Source organism: Lichenostomus cassidix, chromosome 3, assembly GCF_008360975.1.
Source record: "Lichenostomus cassidix isolate B80296 chromosome 3, HeHo_3.0, whole genome shotgun sequence".
Classification (NCBI taxonomy): domain Eukaryota; kingdom Metazoa; phylum Chordata; class Aves; order Passeriformes; family Meliphagidae; genus Lichenostomus; species Lichenostomus cassidix.
Window position 1 is genome coordinate 39496145 of NC_139483.1, and position 26266 is coordinate 39522410.

General features: G+C 37.9%; 1 protein-coding gene across 3 annotated transcripts in view; it reads left to right on the forward strand.

Moving 5' to 3' along the window:
- SMOC2 (SPARC related modular calcium binding 2) overlaps positions 1 to 26266 on the forward strand; it is a 139852-nt gene that overhangs the window by 83016 nt on the left and 30570 nt on the right. For all 3 annotated transcript variants that reach the window (XM_085055393.1, XM_085055392.1, XM_085055394.1), the window contains exons 8-9: positions 12416 to 12602; positions 21102 to 21184. In XM_085055393.1, the coding sequence (XP_084911519.1) occupies positions 12416 to 12602; positions 21102 to 21184 (270 nt within the window). The remainder of the gene's footprint in view (positions 1 to 12415; positions 12603 to 21101; positions 21185 to 26266) is intronic.

Genomic DNA, 26266 nt, shown 5'->3' on the forward strand with positions numbered 1-26266 from the left:
GGCTGTTGCAGTCTGGCCAGATCAATGCAAGCAGAAGAAAAAGTTTCATCAGAGAGGTGGTTGAGATGGTGTCTAGTACAGGGCTATAGAATATGATAAGGAGCTTTACAGACTTATACAGTATAGGAGGTGGAAGTGAAGAAAAAGGTGTTGTGCTGTCCAATTGAAATAGTGTTATTTCACTGAATGAAAAGGCACGTTTTTTTTCAGTTTTGCATCTAGACTTTATTCCTTTTGTGTTTGTGGGTCTCAGTGTTCCAGTCATGTAAATCATGACATTGTGTTTACATTCTTTTTCCTTGCAACTGATTGATAACTAAAGATTCCTCCCCTTCATGCTGCAAGCTGCACCTGTCACTGTGTCATTGTAAAATATGTATGTAGAGCAGAAGCAGAAGAGGATACCCATGACTTTGGTGCAGAGGAGTGCCTGTGCCTTCTCTTCCATCTTATCTTCATGAAAATGTGCATACATATGTGAGGCAAAATTATTAGTGTTCAAGGGCATTTTCCATGGGACTGTACTGTAGTTACTCCCAAATGAGACCCAAGGCAAGCAGATTTGTAAATACACAGCCTTTTACACTCCTCTTTAGCCTGTGTTTGTTTGTCATGATTGATGAAAACAAGTGCCATTAAGATCCTTGAGGACTACATTAATTATGACAGTGGTTGATTGGTTTGGCCCCGAATGCTTTGTAACAATAGGCAGATTTAATTAGCAACAGCTCTGATTGCAATAGCTCCACAACCTCCTGGGAGAATCATGCACTGAGCTTTGTTTTGCACTTTGCTTCGTTTATTGTCAAACCATCAAACAACATTTAATATTCCCAAATTAAAAAGAAAACCAAAGCATACAATGCATTATATGTAGAAACAATAACATAACTGTCTTCACATAAGCAATAATAAAAATGTTTCCTTATTAGGTGACTGAATGCCAATGTTGCTCCTTCCGGTGATGCTCATTGTCTGTAAAAGTTAAATATTTAGAATCTGTTTTACTAGAAGAGTACTGGCAAAACCAGTATTTTGGATTTTCTTTCTTGATTGTAGAAAGCTTCAAAATAAATATGGCTTGAGGTAGTTGTGCATTTCTGTGTGGGGAGACAAGATGGGAACAGGTCTGAAAGGGCTGGAAATACCATGCAAACACCTTAAAAATAACACTTTGTGAAACCTGTTCTTTTCTCTTACACGCCATAGATTGTTGGGGAGTATTTATGCAAGGCCTGTACCATTGATACAGGTCATTTGCGTGGCATGTGAAACGGTTAAAATAACAATCTTCTGCACTCATAAAGTAATCATGGGTTGTAAAGGATTAAGGATCCATAGTCACACTTTAAAACTCATTTTATTGGTTCAAAAGTCTTTGCTACTCTGCATTTTCTAAGAAGCCTTTAAAATTGTTCTGGATATTCTTGGGACTGACTTTTCTGCTGGTTATCCCTATTGTGTGCAATGGAATGGTTCCAGTTTACAGGAGCTGAAATTTTGGCCTGGAGTTTTCAATATGATAGTAGGTCTTCCATTCTTCAAAAGCATAAGGATGTTTCCCTCTCATACCATATTTAGTATTATCTGCACTTCAGAGAATAATTTCTTTTTGAAAGCAGACATGAAAGTGGGGTGGAATTGGAATTTTTATTTCTAATTTAGATTGCCCTTGTTTTTCTCCAAAGTTTGAAGGGAAAGCCAAGCCAAAGATTTGCCTTTGCTCCTGAAACCAAAGCACAAGCTGAGCTGTTTAACCATGGCCATATGAGAAAAGAAGAAAAGAAAGAGAAACATAAAACTATATTAAAAGTTGTTGGAGCCGAAAGAATTAGTATTAGAATAGTCTTACTGGCTTTAACTCTTTGGCTCATCCTCTTTATTGCACATAAAACTTTGCCAAAATCAGTAAACAGTCTTTTATCTGAATCCTGGAGCTCTCCTGTTATGGATACTGACATCCTACGTGCTATATAGTGTGCTTTGGATATAATGTGCTGGGGGGAAAAGACCTGTACAGCCTTTAATCTAAGATGAGCCTTTAGATTTACGCAGGGCTGAAGCTGTGCTGTTACGTTTTCACCAGGCTCCATGTTCATGCTGTCAAATCTCATACTGAGGACAAGAGTTAATGCATTCTGGGAGCAGTGTCATCAACAGATGTTACCACCTTATGGAATTTGTTTGTTGCTTGGTTAAAAGATTTTTCATTACACAACACAGTTCTTGTAATTGGAGACAGAAAGAAAATATGCACGCTCATTTTCCACCTGCTTCTTGCCTTCTCTTTTACAAGATGAAGAAGAAAAAACAGTAGAAAAGGGGTTTTTGATTCAGCTGTCATAAGTTAGCTTTTAATGGTGTAATTATGTTCTGAGTATTACAACAACTTTTTAATTTGGGGATTTTTTAAACCAAGTAGGTTTTAAGGGTACTTATTTGAGAGGCAGTGGCAATGATGATAGCATAAACTTTTGCATTATGGCTGTCAAAGTAATTCCCTGAAACACCAAGGAAAAAAGGAGGATTTCTGTTTCAGCAGCCTGCTTAATCTCTGCACTTCTGCTCAGTGCCAGATGGCCAAATCCTTACCATTCTGTAATGCCCATCCAGTGTGCTATGAATCAGAAAAAGGAACAGGCAGTATTGACCATTTTATAAGATACTCTGAAACATGTAAAGGAGAGCTACCAAAATTCAAAATAACATTCTCTTATTTTTTTGAACATATCTGCACATTTTTAAACTACACATCTCAGACCAAATTCCCACAAAACAGAAGTCCTGCTGGCTTCTGTGACAGTAGTCAAGGTTCTGCTGTAAGGTGGCTGGAAATGAGTTGATACTTAGAAAATTAAACATAGGTGGAGTGCAGTCACCCCAGGCAAGAGTTAAGCAATAAGGCTGGAAAACATTACGTGGTGCCAACAGCATTAGCAGTGTGAACCAGTGGCAGGAACAAGGCACAGGCTGCAGCCAGAGATGCCACTGTCCACCTCTGGAAGGAAAATTACTTGAGTGCCTAAGGTCAAATATCCAAAGTCATATCCATGCACTGATGTAAGTATCTCAGTTTCCCAAATGGTGAAGAGAAACAACTTCTGTTTCACAGAGGGGAAGTGCTAGATGGATAAACATTCGTGTAAACTGGCTGGGTTATTTAAGTGCCAAAGTATGAATTTACGCACTCCTGTTTGGCTGTTTTGTTTTTTAATTTTTTAGTAGAGCTATTCAAACAAATATGTACCCTCAGCTCACCTGGCAAAGAGTTTAATTTTCACAGCTCTATGGAAAAAGTGAACCAGCTTTATTTTCACTTCAAATCTCTCTTGAAAAATGAGAGATTTTTCCACTGGCAGGAGACTAACATTTGCTGGTCAATATACTCATAAAGCAAGAATGATAGCTTTGCGCAATTTTGTTTAATGAATGAGCCTTCAGATTGCTATAGCAAACTGGCCAGCCAGCCACGGTGTTTGGGAAAAGTCAGTGATTTTCATTTGCTGTAATTTTGGGTGGCGGCTTTTTTGTTCAGTCAGTTTTGCAGTTTGAACACAGTGGTGCTGCTCAGCTCCGGAAGGGTGAGGCAGCCATATGTAGCAATAATAGGTACCAATATTTCCTCTTATGTAGGAAAACCAGATTTCATCCCATTTGGCAAATAACTGCTTTCAAATGTGTCCTTGCAGGATGGGGCAGTCTTTTGCACATTATCTTCTCTCATCTTAGGGAAGTCAACTTAACAAAGAACTAGCAAGAACACCCGGAGATGATAATCCGTGCTCTTTCCATTAATTGGGCAAAAGCAGGATGAGGGACCTCATCTCTTCAGATCAGATTTTTCACTCTCCTTGTGAAGCTTGGTGCCATGTCATTGACCAGTTGGCTTAAAATGATTTTTTATTTGCGTAAAGGTTCTTTTTAAAGATCCATTGAGGAAGATAGGGAGCAAACAGTCCTTGGATCACAGCTGGCACTTGGCAAAGGCTTGCTATCACTTTCCCACACTGCTGTTAAAGATTTAACAAAAATATGCTGCTTTTGGTTCACTGCTCTCTCACATTTCGTGGATGGTATAATAAAATATTTGACCTGGGATGTCAATACAAAAATTTTGGCTCTAATGCAAAAGTCATCTTTGAAATAACTCAGATCTATAATCTAATGTATACTAACTTCATGTTTCTCTCTTTTTTCATCTACTGTAGGAGTAAATGTTAATATTTAAACCTTTAGATTCAGATTGCGTCATGCTTGTACATGAAGACTAATTTCTGTGTGAGTTTTCAAGTCAGGGGACAGATCTCAGTTTACTATTTTATTTGACATGAGTAAGAATGGCAAAATAGAGAATTACAGTTTTAATTGAGGTAGCTAGTTTAGTTGAGTTTAAAAGAAGTAGCTAGTTACTGTTCAATGGCAGTGAAGAGAACAAGGATCACAAATGAATAGCTGAGTAACTTAAATTAGTTATATTCTATGAGAGGAAAAATCTGAACACTTGCATAATATTTCTCATCTGTATAACCAAGAAGTTGGACTAAAATAAACAAACAAGCAAGCAAAAGAACAACCAAACAGAATGCTAAAATAGCAGGCTTTTTGTGGCAAAACAGTTCTTTTTCTTTTACAGTGGCTGTGGTTACAATCTTTCTCAGTAACTGTGGTTACAGTATTTCAAATCTTAAGAAAATAAAGCATTGCAGAAGTATGTGCAAAAACTTCCCTAAACCAGAAACTTGTTAAAAAAAATCCAGCAGACAAGTGGGTTTGGATTTTGATTAAAGAACAAGTCATCCCATTACATTTTAGACCTCTGTCTTACCGCCCCCCAGACTTTTGCTGGTTGGTAGAACCAGAATTTTTGTATTACAGAAATCTTGATTTGACACTGGGATACTTTGACATTGGCTACTCAAACCCAGAGTAAAAGTTGAGAAACTCTTGGTGTATACCAGTAGATTGTATTGACTGTGATCATGTTCTTTTCAGGTAAATCTAAATGGGGGCTGGTGGTTTCTGTATTTTGACTATTTTTTTTTTATGGGCTCAGTGCATTTTCAGATGGTTTTTCTTGTGTATTGCAGTGTATTTGCAAATGAAACCACATAGATAAATGAGAGCATCTGTCTATGATTTATTCTTCTTTGTTCAGTGGAGTAGAGTACATAAATTAATCGTTAGGGCTGTGTTGAAGCCATGAGCTTTCTGCCTTTTGAGACACAATCATCTGCCCAAGCTCCAAAAGTGCAAAATAGTGATCAGCTGTACATTGAGAGCTCTCTGAAAATGCACACAAGGGGCTTGCAATATTTGGTTCCCACAAGTTTTTTCACTAATGAGAAAAAATATGGGTAGGAAAGTTGCCAGCGTTTTCCAGGCTTTGAGAACCCTCATGCTGATGTGTATCTGAACCTAATGTAAATCAAAACATGTGGCGCCAGATGAGTATTAATCCTGTAATTTTGCCTTAGGTTTTGGTTGCTGTCTAGATGTTGGGTCTAAGGTTGAGTGTTTATTAATGTTACCTATTCCTTACAATCAGTACTTGGTCCATGAACAAATATTAGGTTTAACTTGAAACATACATGCATATGAATATATTCAGCTGAGACCTGATGTATTATCCATTGAAGGTAGTGGGTATTTTTCCATGGATTTCTACTGGGAGAAGCCTGGCCCACATAAATACTCTTTCTTTGATTCAGGTTAATGAATAGTCGTTATAAGAAGCAAGTAGCATGAGTAGATTGATTCTTGTGGTTTTTTGTAGCATTGAGCTGCACTTGATTCCAGTTAGAGTCGAGGTCACTTGAAAATGTCAAGGGGTGGCAGGCAGACAAATTCTCGTAAGAACAGGCCTTCTTAAAAGAGATTGGTGTGAAATGCCCATACTCTGGCCATGACCGATGAGAAAATAACTTAATGTACACAAAGCGGAGGAAGTTGGCATCCTAAAGTGCATGATAGCACTTCATCTACCTCTTCAGAGAAGGAATATGTCATGCTAGAGGATATCTAAGAAAAAAGGTGGAAACCCTGAAAAAATACAAAGCCATGGAGTTACACCTCTCCTTCACTAGAATGAAATAATTTAGGGAATTTTTGTCATTTTTATTAGTTGTGCTTATAGCAGGAACAGACATGATAGATTCTGGGTGATGAAACTGGCCAGCTACAAGTAAAGAACTTACCTTGAAGGTGTGTGTTTGCTGGAGTTGGAATAATGGGGCCACTTGAAGTGGACTGTTTTGCCGTGTAGTCAGCTTAAACTCCTCTACAGGGTGTGCATAACTTGAATAGAAATTATCCCACTTCCCACTTGCCTTTCTAAAGTGAACATTTTGGTCATATGTGGAAATACCATTTGGTGTAATGTAAGTGGAAATCCATTCAATGAAACTTGAAGACTATGAAAACTAGTTAAAAATATAAAACCATATTGTGATCAGTTTCCTTGGGGTGTATTAACTTCACTGGTTCAAGGAGGGTTCATGCTAGAGCAAATGGATCAAATTCTTATTCTTGTGAGGTGTGAAATTTCTTGGAGGATTGCATGAATATCAATAGGACAACCATTTACCCATCCTAATTATGATGGCATTGAAATAAATTAGCACAAAGCTTCTGTAAATCAGTATTTGAAGTGTGCTTAAATTAGGCTAAATTAACTAGAACAGGCAGATTATTTGAATAACACTCTGATTAGCAGAAATCGTCATACAATTTACTTCTCTGTACACTGAAATTTGGTCATGATTATATTCTGTCTGTATACCCCCCCAGAAACAGGATAGAACGGTAATATTAACTGCCTGTAATGTTACACTGCACTCCTCTAGAACATGCTTATCACTTTTTAGCATATTTTTGTTCAAGGTTTCTTGTTACCTGCTCTCTATAGAGGACACTGAGCTTCAAGCCCTAATAAAAGGTCCATTTACCCTGAAACCAGGCTGTCTAAATTTTCCTTTCATGGCCCAATATGGTAATGAGAAAAGGAGGGAGAAGGAACCAACTGAAAACAGAATTTCTTGGAATAGATTCTCTTTGTTATATACACATTGGGGGGTTAAGGAAATTGGAAGGAAATGTTTGTATAGTGGCAGGAAATGTTAAAGTACCATACAGATGCCTTTGCCATTTTCTGCAGATTTGATGACTTGTTTCTGCAAAACACACTAAAATTTAGACATAAATACAGTGATTTAAATTTATGCAAAAAACCCCCAATTCAAATTATTTGTAATCATGAAATTCCACACATTGGGAGAAGTAGTGATAAGACACAGCAGAAAAACTGCTTGAATTTCTGAAGTAAGGGGCCTATTTCAAGACTAACAAAATTATTATCATAACATACATAATACAGCACTCCGTGTTTTAGATGTGCAACAGAAAAATTCACAGTTAAATAGATTATTCAGGATGACTTTTCCAGAAAAGTCACTGCTATTCTCCTCTAGGACATTCCACAGTAAACATGAATTAACATTTTAGGTAACCCATCAGAGAGATAAACAGAGTCTTAAATAAATAAGGATTTACACCGTTACATCCTATTACTATTGAGGTAGTTTTCTGTTCATGTAAATTAACTTGATTCATTGAAATCCAGACTGTTTTCTTAGGGATGACTGGAAAAAAGAATTGACTGTAGATTCTATACAAAATATGAAACTTATCCTCTGTTTGTCATTAGCTGAAATCTCTTTCTTATTGACAGAAGATGAAGCATTTCAGCTGATTGTTTGTAATGAACTATAAAGCCATCTTAAAACAGCACAGGAAAAATGTATTTAGCAATTTATCTTTAACATTAAAAGGGAATAAATAGAAGAGCACTACGATATTTAAAGCATAACATACATTAATCTAAAGCATTTTTTAAGCTCGCTCTTAATGGTGAGCAAGAGTTTTACTTTGCCATCAGAAATGGTCATTGGGTGGATGGTACAAAAGCGCTTGGTGTAAAACCAGCAAAAATATATATTTCCTATATGATTGAAATGTCTGTGTTGAATCTCTAATGCCTATAAAGAGAAAATAAAATATAGTTTGGGTAGAAAATGCAGAAAGGTTTATTTACCTGAAATGAATTATCCCAGCTAAGCTATAGTGCTGACTAATATGGTAGACCATGCAGAAAGGATTTTTTTAGCTATACTTAACTGGTTTTTTTCACATGCTGGAAAATGTCTCTTTTTTCCAGCAAGACAAAACTGAAGGAACTAAGGAAAATAAAAACAGTGTAAGCACATTCCTTAAAAACAAGAAACTGGAGTGTCAGTGCTTTTCTTTTCCCAGAAGGAATGTTGTAGTAACACATTCCATAGAAAGTTTGATGCATTTTAATGAGTAAGGTATTTATCCTACTTTTATTGTGGCATAGATCCTTTTCCATAGTGTTCACTTTATGAACTTCTGGCATCCATCTGTTATGGTTCCAGTTCATAGTTGTTGTCAGATTGTTTGGACAAACTGTCAGAGGTTTTCTAAGTTAATGACATTTATCACTGGTTCTCCTGGGAAATGAATGTTTGTTGACCATGGCTCTTCTGACATTACAAAGGCAATTATTTTCAGTGGTCTGGTAGCTCTTGTGATAAGAGCTCTTAGCATCACAGAGCTACAGTTGCATCTTGCCACTACTCCTGTGGTAAATAATTGAAAGAAAAGTTTGAAAGGGGATGAATGGCTCCCTCAGAGAGGAAATCACACAGAGGAATAATGTTCTGGTTCTGACAGGCAGAATTACAGATAAGCACTTTAGACCAGTTTTCCTTTAGGTAGGAACAATAGTCGAGTGGGCAAAGCAAACAGGGAAGTAGTGGTGATACAAATGGTTGCGTCAAAAGTGTGCAAAACCAATAGAATTCAGAAATCACTCTGTTGGGCAGATTGCCTGATAGCTGACCTGAAGCTCATTAGCCATTGTATAAGAGAGAAAAATTATAAGCTACTCTACACTTGTGTTGAATAGAATTAATGAACTCTGTTTAGCAGATTTGTAATAAGGCTATCATTTGGCTCATACAGAAGTGACAGACATAGTGTTATCACATTCTTTTTTTTTTTTTTTCTAATTTGTCAGAAATAATCTAGATTTTATCTGACAACTAATTAAAGCCTAATGATAAGTTCCTCTGCTTGTTAAAACTTCCCATCTGTAAGGGAAGGATAAGAAATTAAAAGTTTCAAGAAGAGGAAAATCCTTCTTTTTTATCTTTAAACCTTCCTTTGATTACTGTCTGCTCTGTTTCCAGTCTCACTTTTGATGTTAAGTTCAAGCAGTCTTCTGACTGTCCCTCCTAAAGCAATAAGCCACATTTTCATCCCTCCTGTGACTTCTTCCCCATAATTCTGCTTTTCTGTACCTCTGAGGTTTAAAACCAGACATAAGGGAGAAAAAGGACCAGAAGAAACATGACCTAGTGCAAAAGATACTAATTTCTAGCTTGAACAACAGCTAGTAGAAAATCTTGACTCAGCAAGCCAACCAGTAAAGAGCAGTTTTCTAAGTCCAACACTGTCTCCTAAATCACCTCAACTTAGGTGACTGCACTGGCCCAAGAGTCATCAGTGCGGTCCTTGACTGGTTTTTTCAATCAGTAGCAATTAGAGTGCGGCAGCGCGGTATCATGATTCACAAACGGCCACCCCATGCCGCAATGTGGAGGGAACCGCCCGTGGCCAGAACATGCCAGGCAGACACGAGGCTGTAGCAGGCAGTGGAGCTGCGGGGGACGCGAGACTCCGTGAGGGTGTGGCCATGGAAGAAATGCAGGTTCACCATCTGAAGTTTCCAGGGATTTATTAAGGTCCACAGTCGAGGGTCAGAGGAGGGTGGAGAGGGACGGAGAGGCGAGGCATGGCTCGGGGTGCTGGAAAGCTGAGATGGTGAACGGCGAGGGAGGCTTTCGCAGCAGGTTATCAGGAGAGGGAACAGAGGTGTGGTTACTCAGAAGAACCAACTAGGGGAAGCCAGACGGGAGGAGCCAGGGAGGAGAAAGGGGTAAACCAATAAGATTACAGCATGGGATGGTACAGGTTTCTGCTAGGGAGAAGTCTCTAGAACAGCATAAGCACACTACAGCATTAGAGCTTCACAGAAATTAGGGAGTGTACTTATACTCACAGCTGAAACAGTCAATATCTGGTTCTGCACTGGGAATTCTCCATCACACCCTCTCCATTCGGATACATTTTGTCTATCTGGACGACCTGGCTATGTGGTCTTTATACACCAATGTATTTTCTAAACACAGCTTGAAGCATGAAAATGTATTGCTCCTCTGGGTTTTGGGGAGATAAGAATACCGGCACATTTGCCACAATATGTGCTAGTTACAAGGATGTAAAACAAGAGAAGGTCACAGTAGCCAGTGGCATGGTCCCAAGGTTTATCAGTATGAAAGAGATGTTAATTTAGTGGCATTTAAAGAGAAGTAACGTTTCTCTCCCTGTCATGGCAGCTGATTCACCCCCTTTGCTCTTTTTTGCTTGATTATATACAAAACATAAAAAGTGATCAACTAAGCTAAGTGATGTGTTTTCTAGGGTTGTCATACCTTGGTACTTGTTAATCATCATCATCCAGATTCACTGAGGGAAAGATTTATTTTGGCTACTCTAGGAGGACATTGGACAGATTTCTACTTAGTCAAACCATAGCTATTTCTGTGACGGTTTCAACGTGTGAATAATTCCTGTTTCACCTTTTTAAAGGAGTGTTTCTGTCCCCATTACACTCATTCTCTAAGTACGCTTTATTACGTAAACTCTAGCAGTTTGAGAGGCATTCAATCTCTGTTTATGTCAGTGGGTAGACCAAGACAAAAACATGCAAAATCATCAACTTATCTGTTCAAATACTATATGAAAAAAAAGAGGAAAAAATTCAACTAAAGACCTGCATCTGCACCTTGTGCAATCAAGCTTGCAAGTGATACCTTTTTTTTTAATCCTTTTACATGAATTGGCAAAAACCACACTGTTTCGTAAACCAGGCCATTGTATAGATGGAATTGTGTGCCATTTAAAGTATGAAGGTGTTTAGCTTCCTACCACCTTTTACCCTGCCACAGAAATCTTAATAATTTTGGACATTTGCATATGCAAAAAGGTATCAAGGAGCATTAGTATTCTGGATATGATTAGTGAATTTCTGTCAGTTGGTGCCTAAATTTGCAAAGCATATTCTGAATTCTGTGGATAAAAGAAAACAAGATTACGCTAAAGCTGGAATTCGTTAAAATGCACTAGAAAATTCCATCAGAATTCAACTTGTTCTTTGTGGACTGAACTGTGAAAAGTCAAAGTAAATCCTTTAATTGATTTGAAAGAAGAGCAAATATTACCTACATTTTTTTAAATGTTACTGTAACATTAAAATTACTGTTTTTTAATGGAAGAGAATCTTATTGATTGAAATTCTAGTAACTTAAAATTTTCCTGTCAGTTATTTGAATGTCTGTAGAGTGCTTAGTATTCTTGCTTTTCAAATATTTAATATTATCTTTCCTTCTGAATAGTTTGAGAATTATACAGTAGCTGTATTTTTTAACAATCTAAATTTCACAAGATAGGAGACTGATTTTAAGGTTCCTGGAAAAATAATGGCTTGAGTAAATAGTCTTTCTCATTTATTGTCTCTGAAATGTCACATCTTCCAGTTTAGTGGTGACCAAAAATCCTCAGCAGAGGTGTTATTTTACTGATTGGTGTAAACTGACAGGCGTTCTCAGGCTCTGTGGTTTCTGCTCTTTCCCCCTTGCCTCATAGTTTCATGTAAAGGCTGAGAATGTATAGATATATAAGTTTTTCACACATTCAGAAAGATTTAGGACATACTGATTACATGACATAAAAATATATTACTTTTTCTCATGGGTCTTTGCTCTCCAGAGCAAATGATACATTGCCAATACCGGAATCACCAGAAAAGAACGTGGAAGAATTCTCACTGTGTTAAGAAGTCGTTTCAAAACTAGAAAGAACAAGCAGAATATAAACATCCAAATGAATACGTAGATGAATAATTCATTTAAGGAATCCTAAGCAGTTGTTTTTTTACTGTTCCCTCTGAAAAGAATCAGTACTTTAGGGACTGTGGAGTGGATGAGTATTTTATTAAGGTCACAAAGTATTTGCTTATCCATAGATTATATCAAGTATAAGAAAGGGGGTATTCAAGATATTTTTAGGACTATAAAATGAAGCAGCTGCATGGAAAGGAAACTAAAGTTTCCAACAGCATATAGCGTAAACTAATGTAGCTGGTATTTGAGCTGTGGCAAGCCTTCTCAAAGAAAATCCTTATATGCAGTCAAAGAAGTATAAAAAATGTGTTTGATAAATCTAATAGGCTCTTTCCAGCTGTCTTCTTCAATACTTTTTCTTTTCCATTCAAAAGCATCGTCATGTGATCAAGAACTCCAGTCAGCCCTGGAGGAAGCAAAACAGCCCCAGAAAGACAATGTGTTCATTCCAGAGTGTGCTCAGGGTGGCCTCTACAAACCAGTGCAGTGCCACCCTTCCACAGGCTACTGCTGGTGTGTCCTGGTGGATACGGGACGTCCCATCCCCGGGACATCAACAAGGTAAGGGACTACCTGTTCAGTGCTCAAAAACTGTAGTGAGAACATGCCTTAGTGTCCATGCACTATCATGAAGATTTCTGTTGCTGGTAAAATTATGTTATATAGGGTTTTTTGCACTATAAAATGAAATATTTTGAGAGGCATCAAAAATTAAGGCCAGATGGTCATGAACTCTTTCACTGAAATGTCACAGGTAGTTTGCCGCCCTAGTCCTCTTCTTTATTCCTATTTTGTTCTGAGAATCCAAGGCTTGGAGTTGATAATGAATAATCCCAAAGAAAATCTCACACTCCTTAGGCTTTATATAAAAGAACCAAGTAAGGTGGTCAACGACAGGAACCATGTCCAACCTCAGAACTGCTTACTTATTTTTCCAGCAACCTCTTCAACTATTCCATATGACAGGCTTTGATGGAACAACTCCCCAGGAACCCATAGAGAGGAAATATCATTTAATGTGTTATTAATAGAAGCTTGGAATACAGTCATGTCAGCTGAGCCAGATACATGGTGAAGTGTTGTGAACCACATAGAGCAGATGTAGGCAAAGCACATATCAGGTTCTAAAGGATGTTGTTTAGGCTGGTTATTGAGGTTTGGCCCTTGTACGAATGCTATAGAAGCTCATATAGAGCTGGCAGGCAGTATGGGTATCTTGATGCAACCATAACAACTCTTTTCTAACTTAAGCAAAATAAATTTTATCATTTTTATAAGGTTTGTGAAATAAACGACATTATAAACTGCTTGCTGTAAAATAGTATATTCTTGAGGAGGTTTTTCTCACATATTCTTCAAGTGCTGATTTATTGCTAGCTGTTTATACCATAGTCTAGACCATGACAGTTACAGCACCATCTGAAGTGAACTTAATAATCTTAGAGGTCTTTTCCAACTTTAAGGATTCTGTGATTTTATGACTTAAAGTTGCTGTTGATCTACTGTTTCTGGCAAGTTGAAGTCCAAAATGGTCAAAACAAAATAGTCTAAATTTGATTTGGAAACGGTAGGATCAGTACATATATTGTGTGAGGATATAAAAATGACTTCTAGAGATTCCAGATACTCCCTTTTATGCTCTTTCTCTGTTTTTGACCCCTAGGTTTGTTCACTGTTTCTTCTTTTTAGTGAAAATCTTTATTTGAATGAATAGTTTAAATAATTTTATTTCCTATTCCCTAAGTTGAGTCCAGATCATCTTCTTGTGCTCATCAAGCAATGGGATTTCTGCTGTGCTTTTGGTTTTGTTGGGTTTTGGTTTTTGGAGGTGTCTTTTTTGTTGCTGTTTTTGCTTTAGATTGCTTTTTTTGCCTTGTGTTTTTGGGATTTGTGTGTTTATTTTGTTTGGGTTTTCTTTGTAGTTCTTATGGATATAATTTTATTATAGAGTCACAGAATAGCTGAGATGGCAGGGATATCTGGGGATTCTTTGATCCAATCCCTCTACTCAAAGCAAAGTCATCTACAATGGATTGCTCAGGACTATGTCCAGTTCATTCTGAGTAATTCTAAGGATGGAGAATCCACAACCTCTCTAGGCAGCCTGTTTTAGTGTTTGATCACCATCATAATTAAAAAAAAAAGCTTTTTCTTACATTTGTGTGAAATTTTCCGTATTTCATTTTGTGCCCATTGCTTCTTTTCCTGCTGCTGGACATCACCAAGGAGAGTCTGGCTCTTTATTAATTCTTTTCCTCCCTTTGGATACTTACAGGCAACAATAAGATCCTTCCTGAACCTTCTCTTCTCCAGGGTGAACATTGTCACCACCCTTTCCTTATGATATAAAATGCTCCAGTCCCTTAATCATAGTCATGGCCCTTTTCTAGACCCACTCCAGTATGTCTGTGTCTCTCTTGTTTGGGGAGCCCAGACCTGGACACAGCATTGCAGAAATGTCTCATTCTCCCACTGGGAATGACAAGGGAAGGATCTCCTCCTTTGACCTGATGGCAGTACTTTTTCTAATGTACCTCTGGAGGCTGTTGGCCTTCTTTGCTGCCTCATATTCAGCATCCATCTGAAATCCCATGTTCTTGCTTCAAATTTACTTTCCAGCTGGTGGCCCAATTCTGTACTGGTGCAGGGATGAATCTTCTCCAGGTGCAAGAATTTTGCCTTTACCTTTTTTCAAACTTCGTGAGATTCCTGCCAGCCCATTTCTTCAGCCTGTTGAAGTTCCTCTGAATGGAAGCACAACTGTCGTGTGTATTAGATACTCCTCCCAGTTCTGTATCATCTGCAAACTTACTGAAGTTTTTCCATGTACCAGCATCCTGGTCATTAAGGAAGAGGTTAAACAATATTGTCTCCATGAGCTTTGGGGCACTCCACTGGTGCCTAGCTTCCAGCTAAAATTTTCCTCCTGATCCCAACTACTTGAAACTTGCTGTTCAGCTAGTTTTCAACACACCTCACTGTTCATTTATCTAGCACATACTTCATCAGTTTGTCTCTGAGAATGTGATCAGAGACAATGTCAAAAGCCTAGCTAAAATGAAGATAACATCTGCCTTATCCACCCTATCCACTGATCACATTATAGAATCATAGAAAGCTGCAGCATCGGCCAAGTATTATTTCCTCTTCAAAATTCCATGTTGACTACTCTCAGTCATATTCTTCTTCATGTGTTTTGAGATATGTTCTAGGAGTATTTACTTCATCACCTTTTCAGAATTTGAGGTAAGGCTGTCTGGTTTGTTATTTGGCTCTTCCTTTCTCTTCTTGAACACAGAAGTGACATTTGCTTTCTTGCAGTCCCTAGGAACCTTCCTCAGTCAGTCCAACCTTTCAGATATAATTGAGAGTGGCCCACAAATCAGCCAGCTTCCTCAGCACTTGTGGGTGGATTCTGTCAGGTCCTGTGGATTTGTGAATGTCCAGTGTTTTCAAACAATCCCTGACTTGATACTTTATCACCCAGGATAAGTCTTCTGTGCTCTGGATTTTACTGCTGGTCTCAAGACCCTGGGATTCCTGAAGATTGGTCTTACGAGTAAAGACCAAGGAGGAGGTGCCATTGAGTACTTCTGCCTTTTTGCTGTCATTTGTCACAAGGTCTCTTGTCCCACCCAGCAGCAGGCTCACACTTCCCTTGTCTTCTTTCTGCTGCTAATATACATGTATGAAGTCGTTCTCATTGCCTTCATGCTCCTCACCATTTTCCTACAAGAGACTTTAGCTTTCTTACTCCCCTCCCAGCACACTTGAACAGTGTCTGTTTATTCCTCCTGTATCAGCTGACTCTTTGTATGCCTCCTTTTCAAGCCTGAATTTTGTTAGATGCTCTTTGTTCATCTGTGCAGGCTTCCTGCCACATCCTCCACGTCAGGATGAACCATTTATGAAACTGGAGGTGATGATCCTTAAAAATCAATCAGGTTGCTTTCCTATTCATATACATATAGTGTGCATGCAGTATGTGCCATTTTGGCTCCTAATGTCATACAGACTGGAATTCTAGTTCTTCCCTATTCCTTGATGAATCACCTACGGATCTAGAATCAGTCTCTGTCTTTTTTTCCTGTTTGGTCTGCTGAGCTCTTGTTTTTGGCAACTACACAGTCAGTCAGCTGTGGGAGAAGAGGCGGCAGGAAGACCTTTCACTGTGCTGAATGTCTCCAAGATTGGAAAGCTGGAAAATTGGACTCAATTTTTCCGTGCATATGGTTTAGACACAAAAGTGTCTGATGACTGATACTAAAAGGATCAGCTGCTGTGTTCTTGACCATTTCTAATTTTTCAGCTTTTTTAGACTTAAGGTCAGTCCTCAGTGAATCTCTGCGGAAGTAAAATTTAGTAATATCCCCAAAGAGGACATTTCTGAGCACAGATGGGTAAGGAGAGTACTCAGCTTTAGGAATTTCATACTAAAGAAGGAACGACTGGTGTATTTAGGAATCTACAGTCTTGGTAAACAAGCAGGTGGGATTACTGCCCAGAGTTTCAGAGGAATGTCTAGACCTCATTTCTGAGAAAGACTTAGGTGGGCTGGAATCCCATTAATTATTTCTTGATTTTATTTTTTCTTTCTGTATTGATGAAATTAATTTTTTTTCCTCAGGCAGAAGGAACTAAAGAGGGATCAGAATATAATGAGGAATATACGGTTGCCTTTTTGTAATTCTTATAGAATGGAAAGAATAGTCATGAGAGTCTTTCCTAGTTTAAACGACCAGGGGCTTGTGCAAAATTTGGTGTGCTATCTTTCAGTTTTCCACTGCAAAGTACAAACTAAAAGACATGAAAGCTCTCCTGCAGGAACTGGTAACATTAGTACTCCTGGTGGTAAGATGGTTGCCTAGCATACTGGAATCTCTGTTCTGCAAATAAGGATCGAATCACCAAGGGACAACACTGAAAGGATAGACAGATCTGTGAAGCTATTGCCAGAACAGCTCAATATTTTGCATGTTGTTTGTTTTGAATGTATTCATGAGGATTATATTTGTCATCTTATAAGGTTCTGAATACCTCAATAAATGGTAGTCATGTTAAATAAGACCTTAAAAAAAAAGACCCCTTCAAAATGAAGGGAAGTTACTAATACTCATTTACCTTCTAATATACTGTCATCTGAAAAAAATAACAAACCATTTATCAGTGAAGGCATTTCACAAAGAAATAATCTCATTTTGGAGTTAAAGACATGTCAATGAAGAACCATACTAGGACATTTAAGAAAGTAAAACTTACAAGACATAGATGAAGTTGTGGAACAAAGCTGGATTAAAAAGAGTAAAAACAACCATTCCCACAAAAGCCCATCAGTGTGGTCCTCACCTGCCGGCTCCCAATGCCTCTTGGAAATCACAATTTGAACCTCAGCCTCTTTACTCAGTGAGGGCTATGGGGCTGTGTTCCCACAGGGGACTTCTTAGCAACTAGTGCCTTGTGCAGAGTAAAACCCAAACTTGCCCCAGATTCTCTAAACTTAAAAAAGAACATAAATCATGTTTAATGAAGTTGCCCACACTGTAGAATCCCTGTGGAAGCCTCTGTTCTCTACTGCTTTGTACACCTCAATAAATCTCAATGCTCCCCAGCAGACAGATCAGAGGTATAAAGCAGTCTTCATAAGCCCTTGCCAATTCTAGATATACATTTACTGCAAGGGATTGTTTTCTCTTTTAAATTCAAAAGAGTAACTTGGGATGTCTTTTAACCACGTTATTTTTAACCTGACAGTGTTCCATTCTGACATGCTATCCTCTTCCCACTCTTTCTCCATGTAAACTGAGGCAAGTCTGTTTTTCTTATCAGTTTTAAGCATGGCTGTTCCTGTAGGAAAAATTTTAAATGACTCATTTTCTTCCTTCAGTTGCTTTAAGGAGTTAAAAGTAGACTTCACATTGCAGCATTTAAACACCTATTGGGCTTCTATAGAGTTAGTTTGTATATGATGGACTGCATGAGTATTTAACAAAAATATCAGCCAAAAGGGTAGAAGAGTAGAGGCCAAATAAAGTGTAGGCACAGAGCAGCCACAGTAACGGAAGAGAAGGAGGGGAATGCAGAGTCAGGTATCAGATTAATCAGGGACCAGGCTGTTTGCCAGATACTGCATTAGTGAGTATTGCTCAGAGACTTCTCTTTCACTGTTTTTTTGGCTGATTGAGGTGGTCATCCATCAGGTATCTGAATCCAACCCATGTTATCAAAGCACCTTCTATTCCTGCCATTCTTTAAGGTAAAAAAGAGTCCCTAGCTCTCCCATGTCCATGAAAACAACACTGTACCTTCTTGTAGCAGCCAAAATGTGATGGGCCAGTGGTCAGTTTCATCAGATGGTGTTGACATAAATTAAGCACTCAAAGGAAAAACAATATTACAGTTTTCTATGCTGCCTGATAATTAAGATCAAAATATTTAGGCATTGTTTTGAGAAGCAGTCTGGTCTGAATCCAGGACATTGCCACCATTCAATGTTTTTAGATATATCTTGTTCCAAAAACTTTGGATTAGTATATTTTAATAAGACATTTTAGTATACCACTCAGTAAAAGTCATTTTGGTGAACTTAGAGTAGGAGAATTTCAGCTATATAAATGATGAAATAACCTCGATTCAGTCAACAAGTATGTGAACACATGTACGCAGACACAATTCGTGTTAGTTTAACTGAGAATTGAAACTTTCTCTGAAATGCTACCTGCTAAGCTCTGCAACTTCAACATACTTTAGGATAATAAAGTAAAAATTACTAAGAAAGTGATTCTGTCAAGATGAGTAACAAACCACCATGCGTCGATAGTGGGATGTGGAAAAAGAGGTGAGATTCAGCAGCAGATGCTCCCATGTCCTCTGGTCTCACTTGAAAGATATTTCTCGTGGTGTTGTGTAAGTCAATGTTTGTTGAAAGTACAAATAACAGTTTCTTGTTACCAGTTAGACTAACAAAGTGACTTTATGTAAACTCAGTAAGCACAGAAGAGACAGAATATTCCAGCAGCAGGTGGAGATTCAGTCTTTTTCATAATTCACTTCAACAGTTCCAGCCCAATTCCCTTCCTTTTGGAAATCCTATCAGTTTCACTCCTGTTCGAAACATTCATGGTTAACACTTCTTGCTTAAACTAACTTTCTGCTTGGTGTTATCGGGGTTTGACCCTGACTAAAAGCCAGGCACCTCGACTCTCTCTTGCTGCAAGAAAAAAAGCTGTAAAAATACACACCAATCTTGTGAGTTAAATGAGATAGGACATTGCTAGGAGGACACACAAAGAAAGGGCATACAGGCTCTAAACTTAAAGTTGCAAAAAGTGATTTAATTACATAACAGAGTTGGAGGATAAATGCAAGGCAAAAATAAACTTTTCATACACTATTTTGTTCACTCCCCCCCCTCCCTCTTATGAACCCATTTTTATTCACCCCCTTTCCTTCTTTTAACCAACAAGCTCGGGTAGGGGGCAGGGTATGGGGGTATTTTCTCAGTCCACAGAGCACATCCATAAATCTATTAATCACCACAATTCTTCTACTACAAATACTCTTTATCTCTACTTATCTCTCTTTCTCTTCAGGCAGTTTCTCTACTCTCACCCCCTCTCTCTTAAGAGGCAATCTCTCCACGCACCACCCTTCTCTCCTTCCAAACCAACAACACAGACAGGGGGCAGGTTGAGAGGGGTGTTCTGGTCAGTCCAGTTAGGGAGAGGGGTTCTCTACTTAGCCAGGGGGTCCTTCCCACAAGAGACAGTCCTCTGGGAACTTCTTTGGCGTGGGTCCAATCTCACGAGCAACATTCCCGCCCGAATTCTGCTGCTACATGAGTCTCTTTGTCCATAAGGTGCTGTGCAGATTCTCCTGAGCCGAGGCCAGGCTGCTTCTATCCCAGGAGCAAGGAAAAGGCCTTTCTCTCCTTTGCAAGACCTTTTGCAGTTTTAACTCTTTCAATGAGACTCCAAACTGGATCACAGCTTTCTCCAGGCATCCACCTGCTCCTCTGGCGTGGGCTGTGGGTGAATTTCTGCACTCCTGTGGACTCCATGGGCTGCAGGGGGACAACCTGCTTCCCCCCATGGCCTTCACCACAGCTAGCAGAGGATTTTCAGCTCCGGCGCCTGGAGCATCTCCTCTCCCCCCTTCTTCACTGACCTTGGCGTCTTCATGCTGTTCTCCCTTCACATAATTTTACCTCCACCTCCTCCTCCTCCAACTACAAAGAAGTGTGTGCCTACCTTGTTTTGATTTCTTAAATATGTTTTCACAGAGGCATAACTAGTACCTCCAATTGGCCCAAACTTGGCCAGCAGCATGTCCATCACTCTCAGAGCCATCAGAGATTGGATCTGCTGGACTTGATGTAAAAACTTCCAGAACTTGCACTCAGGACACACAGGAGCCATCTTTGTGCCACTCCCCACTCTTTAGAAACCTCCCCAGGACTACCACAACAGGTTCTGAGGGGTCCAAATTTCTCCCAGATGTCAAAAAATACTTTACTGATGTTTTGGGCCAATCAAAACCAGCACAGGTGTTTTTTTCTAGAGAGGATACAGTAGCACATGAATTCAGAGCTGCAGTAGTACCTAACTACAGTACCTGCCATGCTGTGATTTTAAAATTGCTTCTCTGTTGTTTCCCAACATGAATACTGTTTGCCATATTGTTTATGATTTTTGGTTTTGTAGGTGGGGGACAGCCTTATTTTTTTTTGCTTCTGTGTGGTTTTTTTGGTATATTTTTCAAAATCTTTTTTATTGTGTATTAATTTATAGCAATTCTTTAGTTTTTCTCCCAGTAGGATGGGCTTTAAAAGAGAGAATATTTTTTTAGTTTGGTATCAACTCCAGGAGAATAAACAGAGGTGATTTCTTTGGGATAAGTGAAAAATAGATGGATGAGTTTGCATTGCTTTCTGAATGAAAATACGGTCTTGTTTCTTGAATACGAGAAGGTATGAGTTTTATTTGGACTACAGAATTTGAAATAAATTAATTCTTAATCAAATTAACCTTTACTGGTTTTATTCTCTCCCTGTTTGTTCTTTAGGTATGAACAACCTAAGTGTGATAATGGTGCCAGAGCTCACCCAACAAAAACAAAGGATTTGTACAAAGGACGCCAGCTTCAAGGTCAGTGAACTGATAAATTTAAGTTTACACATTCCAATGCTTTTTTAATTCACTGCAGCAAATTCAAAAGCAGCTCTTTTCACTGTATCAAAACAAAGTATCTTTTAGATATCACTATATTGATTTGCCACTGACTGATGCCTTTGGCTTTGGAACAGTGTATGTCAATATGGGTCTTGGGACCTTGTCAGAGAACGTAAAGCTCATTTTAATCGGTTATTTAATGGCAGCCACATTTACTTACTGGAATTATTCCTTGCTGCTGTTGTATCAGGGAAATCAGCAACTATATCCTGAATAACTTAACCTATATTTCAGAATCCTTGTTCTAGCAAAATCCATGGGAAATTGGCCTCCAACTTCAAATCAGTCTAAAAAATGTATCGCTTTTACTTTTCTCCAAAAGTATCTTTGTCAGTTTACCTCAGAATAATACTTTTTTTTCATTATTCTCTGTTGCAGGAAAAAACATTGGGGTTTATTAGAGTTTCAATTTTTTTCACAGTTTTTATAATCATGTGAAAGATCTTATCTATGGATAGTTGAGCTACACAGAAGTCAGTAAACTTCATTGTCGGAATGGCCTTTCAGTATATTTGAATAACTTGAGGTCTAGCAGGTTTACTGGTATTGCATGTTATGAGAAAATTGTGTGTCACTGTCAGCCATTGTAAAGAACCAGAAACAAGTAAATAATATATGCAGATCTTTCATGTCATGAAAAATATTCTAGTTTAACCACCCAAAGAAACATTATGCTCTTTTGCATTATGTGCACTTTAGTCCAAAAAACCACTGCAGCAATGAAAGCTCATAATTATCATAATTGATATGTATGACATGGATTTGCTCTCTCTCATGTTAGATTGCTTAATCTTTGACTTCCAAATGCCTTGTGTTATTTTAAAATAAGGCAAGTACCAAAATTTCTTAAATATTTATAGGTTAGCTAGAAGAATCTCTTTCTACTCTGCAGCAACATGGAATAAGTACGACTATAGAATTAACTGGGGGAAGAGGCCACTTCCCATTTGCAGTTGTGTTAAGATGTTTATTTTTCTTCCTTCTCTCTCTGTAAGGCTAGATGCACAGGTCTTCAAGTGGCAAATTTCTTTCTTACAATGCAAACACTACATCAAGGAAAATGGATTCAATTTACTTTAGACAGTTTTTTGAAAAAAAGGAGGGTGAAAGATGATCTTGTACAGGTGTTTCTAGTTGTTAGCAAGTAACACAAAATTGTGCAAATAGCTAATATGAATCAACATTTTAATAGCAATGAATCACTGTTACTCAAAGTTTCTCTATTGTAAGCAGTCTTTCAAAGGCATGTTTGCATCTGTGTTGTCTAAATTTAAATATAGCATATAATTGCTGAGTGGTGGCAGGACTGAATAAAGAAAAAAGTAGGTTAATTGGATACTTATTTTTAAGGAATAATATATTTTTGAAAGGATGGGTTTGCTTGATTTGCTGATTCTGGCCACAAAAATGCAGTAGCCCTGGGTGAAACCGCTGTGACGGCCTGCCATGTAAAACCAGGAAGATTTTAAAATTAATTACTTTACTGTTATGAATGATCTTAAATAGGATAAACCCCACTGTTAGATCCTCAAGTGGATTAAATTGGCACAGTTCTGCAGCTGCACTGATTTAACCACCTGAAAATTTGAACTCATTATATGTTAAGCCAAATATTTTTAACAATAATTTGCAGATAAATCAAGATGCAGTTTTTGGCAAGAACTGATACCTTGTTAAGGCAAAATTGTGGAAGGAAAGGGTCCCTTGGAGTCTACAGCAAAATTCCCACTGATTTAAACCTAGCTATGTCTTCACAGTCTAAGGTAAACTAATATAAAGCATCTGAAACTGAAGGCTAGTCCAATGTTTGTAAGGATGATCCAAGCCACCTGTATCTGTTAGTTTGGGCTGGAAGTTATATAATAATAATTCTTCCCATTAGATTTCTGGGCCTTTTTTTAAAGCCAAAGCATTTTTGTGAGGTTACTTGCGGTTATGATCCTTCTTAGAAACTGGTTATTCTGAGATAATGAAAATGTACTCAAAAAGGAGCCTAGAAAATGTCACATATTAGGGAAAAAAAAGGGTTTTTTACTTTTCTCACAGTCGGAGTTTTTGAACATTTGTATTTTGACCTTTTGTTCTCCTCTGTGTTATACAGTAAAATGGAAGCTCTGTGATGAACTGACATATTCTGTAGAGTCTTGAATAGTTTTTCCATACTTTGGATTATTGGTGTGTTAAAGAGAAATCCAGTTTTCTATATAAGCTGATCAAGAGAATTTAAAAGGGTATAGCATGAAACTAGGTAAGCTAAAAATATAGTATGATGAAATTAGGTGTAGGTGCCCCTGTACTTTCCTAAAATCATGAGTCAAATTTGGCCAAGCTTAAGAGTTACCAGTTCCTGAAACTGTAATTTTTCAGGCTGAGTGTATGGGTGAAGGTATTTTCAAGCATTACATATATTCTCTTCTTTTTAATAATCAGTAAAATATTTTTAACCACCTATCTTCAATAGGTGTACATTTATTTATAAATTGTATACAGATGTACTACTGTAATGGTAAATTAAGTACACTGTAAAACATGTGCAAATAAAGAAATTGAGAAAGGATGAAATAAAGCTGAAATAACCACAATTCAATTTTTAGAATAAAGCTGAAATAACCACAAAGTAATTTTTAAAAATTTCACCTATTGATAGCACAGAAAATATTTTGTTCCTGGGCTTCAGTTGATTGTGATGTGCCTCTCCTGGGGTATGTGCACCCCAGCTTGCATACAATGGACGAGCTTGCTGTTCATAAAGTTAATCTTGCCTCTGCTCTAAGCAACTTGGAAGAAAGGGATTTTGGTATGTAGGAGAGCAAGACATGATAGCTTACTGAGACAGTGCCAGACGTCTCAGATAATTTGCCTCCTGGGCAAATCTTTTTCTTATTTAAAAAGTATGCATTGAAAGCAAGAAGTCTCTGTTTTAGGCTCTGCTGTGCGTGAGGGCTGAATAACCTTTGGATAGTCCTTTATATGGTTTAAGATTTTTGTATTCTTACCTAACCCTGGAATTTATCTGTTTTTCCTGCAATATGATTTTTCATTACCCAGACCCAAAATTTGAAAAGTAAGTGGAAGAATTTTTAAAGTATTCTGGGAAATGTCATTTTGCTCACAACATATTTTTTAATTAGATGTACCCTTATCTTTTGTGCAGAAAAAACCAACAAAACCAAACAAATGGCACAAAAGTTTCAGCAAGGGACACAATGTCAAGCTGGATTTTCAGACTTTACTGGGTTGCTATGGTTTTGTTGATTTAAGTCAGACCACTAATTTTGTTTACATTTTATTTTGGTTTAAGTTTCTTCTTTTCTTTAGCACAAGATTGTTTTTTTTGAAGTTCCTACAGTTGTGATACTTCCTGTCATACAAAAGGATAATTTGTAAGGGGAAAGTATAGTTTGGAAGTGACAGTGCCTCATAAACTGTAACAGTAATACAATCTACTTACTTGGGTAACTGTAGTAGTTAAGTCAATCTACTAAAAGTCCTGAAAGTCTCCCTTTTCTACTTTCTCTAAATATTACAGCTCTTCACTTTTGAATATTTTGTTTTCCTGCTCTGATGCTGAACTCAGTTGTCCTAGCTGGAATCCAGTAGCATGTGTACATTGCATGAAGTTACTGTAGGTTTCTACTGGTGAAGTAAAATCAGCATTTCACTCCTATCTTTGTCCTTCCTGGCAATCCCTCACTTCAGATGCTTATCATTACAATTTTTCATTCTGTACCATTTCTCATAAAAAGATGAGTATTTGGGAGTTTTGATAGCACTGAGTTAAGAAGCCTCTGAGAGGTTTCAGTTTTTATTGTCTAGGATTTATTAGGTGGCACAAGAAGGATCCAAATCAGTTTTACACAGCCTCTGTGAATCAGATTTTGAATTCTCTGTTTGGACAGGAGTATAGACTATGCCCTCTCCTCCCCACAACCCAAATCTGAAACTCAGTGCTTTCCATCCAGGATCTAAGCTCTGCTAATCACTGTGGTGGTACTCTGATGGTCTGCAGTTTAAGTCAAGCTTGGAACTTTAAAACTGTTTCTAAATTGAAATATCTTCATGCGGGTTCCTTGTATAGTCAATCAATTTAATTAAAAAAATTCTCTTAAAACTTTTCCTTAGATATGGACTACAGGTTGTTTTCTGATTGCATAGCCTACTACTGACTCAGGTCTTCTTTGACCTATGGGTGTTCTTAAGATGAGTTTAACCTTGGCATTCAAGCAGTTAATATTTTCTGCTGCAAATCATGCATGAGAGCTGTTTAACTCATTTGTTTATTTCATTTTTTTGTTACCTAAGAGAAACAAAAATATTCTAACTTCCCAATTTTCTCCCTAATGTGATGGCTTTATTTACTGTGTTTCTGATGGGATAATCCTGCACTGACCCTGAACAGTTTATGTTTTGTGGAGCAAAACTCATGATTTAAGGTATGGGTGAATTATGTGTGGATAAGTACAGTTTACTTTTGGTTGTTGGCAGAGTGTCTTTTTTCCAAAGTTAAAGGGAAATAGTCGGAAGCACTCAAACCACGATGATGCAACACCCACAGCCAAACAGCCATCATTTGAAGTGTCTCACTTCAAAGGCATCTTAAAAAAAAAGGAAAGTGATAGAGGCTTAACTGCTTTTCCTTTTGAGGTTCATTCCATTATGCAGTGGTTTCACTTTTTACCATGATTGCATCAGATTTCATAAGGTACCAGAGTATTTCTCAGCTAAAATGCCGAGGTACCACCACTGCCTTACCTCATCTAGCTTACTCTAGTTTCACACAGACTTTTGCTTCCTCAGTGTAGTGTGGTACCAGCACCAAGCAGAAACTAATCTTACCTTACTTCACATTCTTAAACATTTGAGTGACTAAAACTTTCTTGTTTTTAACAGTATCAGATAAGGCATAATGGAAATTATATACACATGCCTGCCTTCCCATGGGCTTCAAATTGTTAGGTCAATTGGCATGTAACTGTCTCCGCTGAGCTGTGGTTTAAA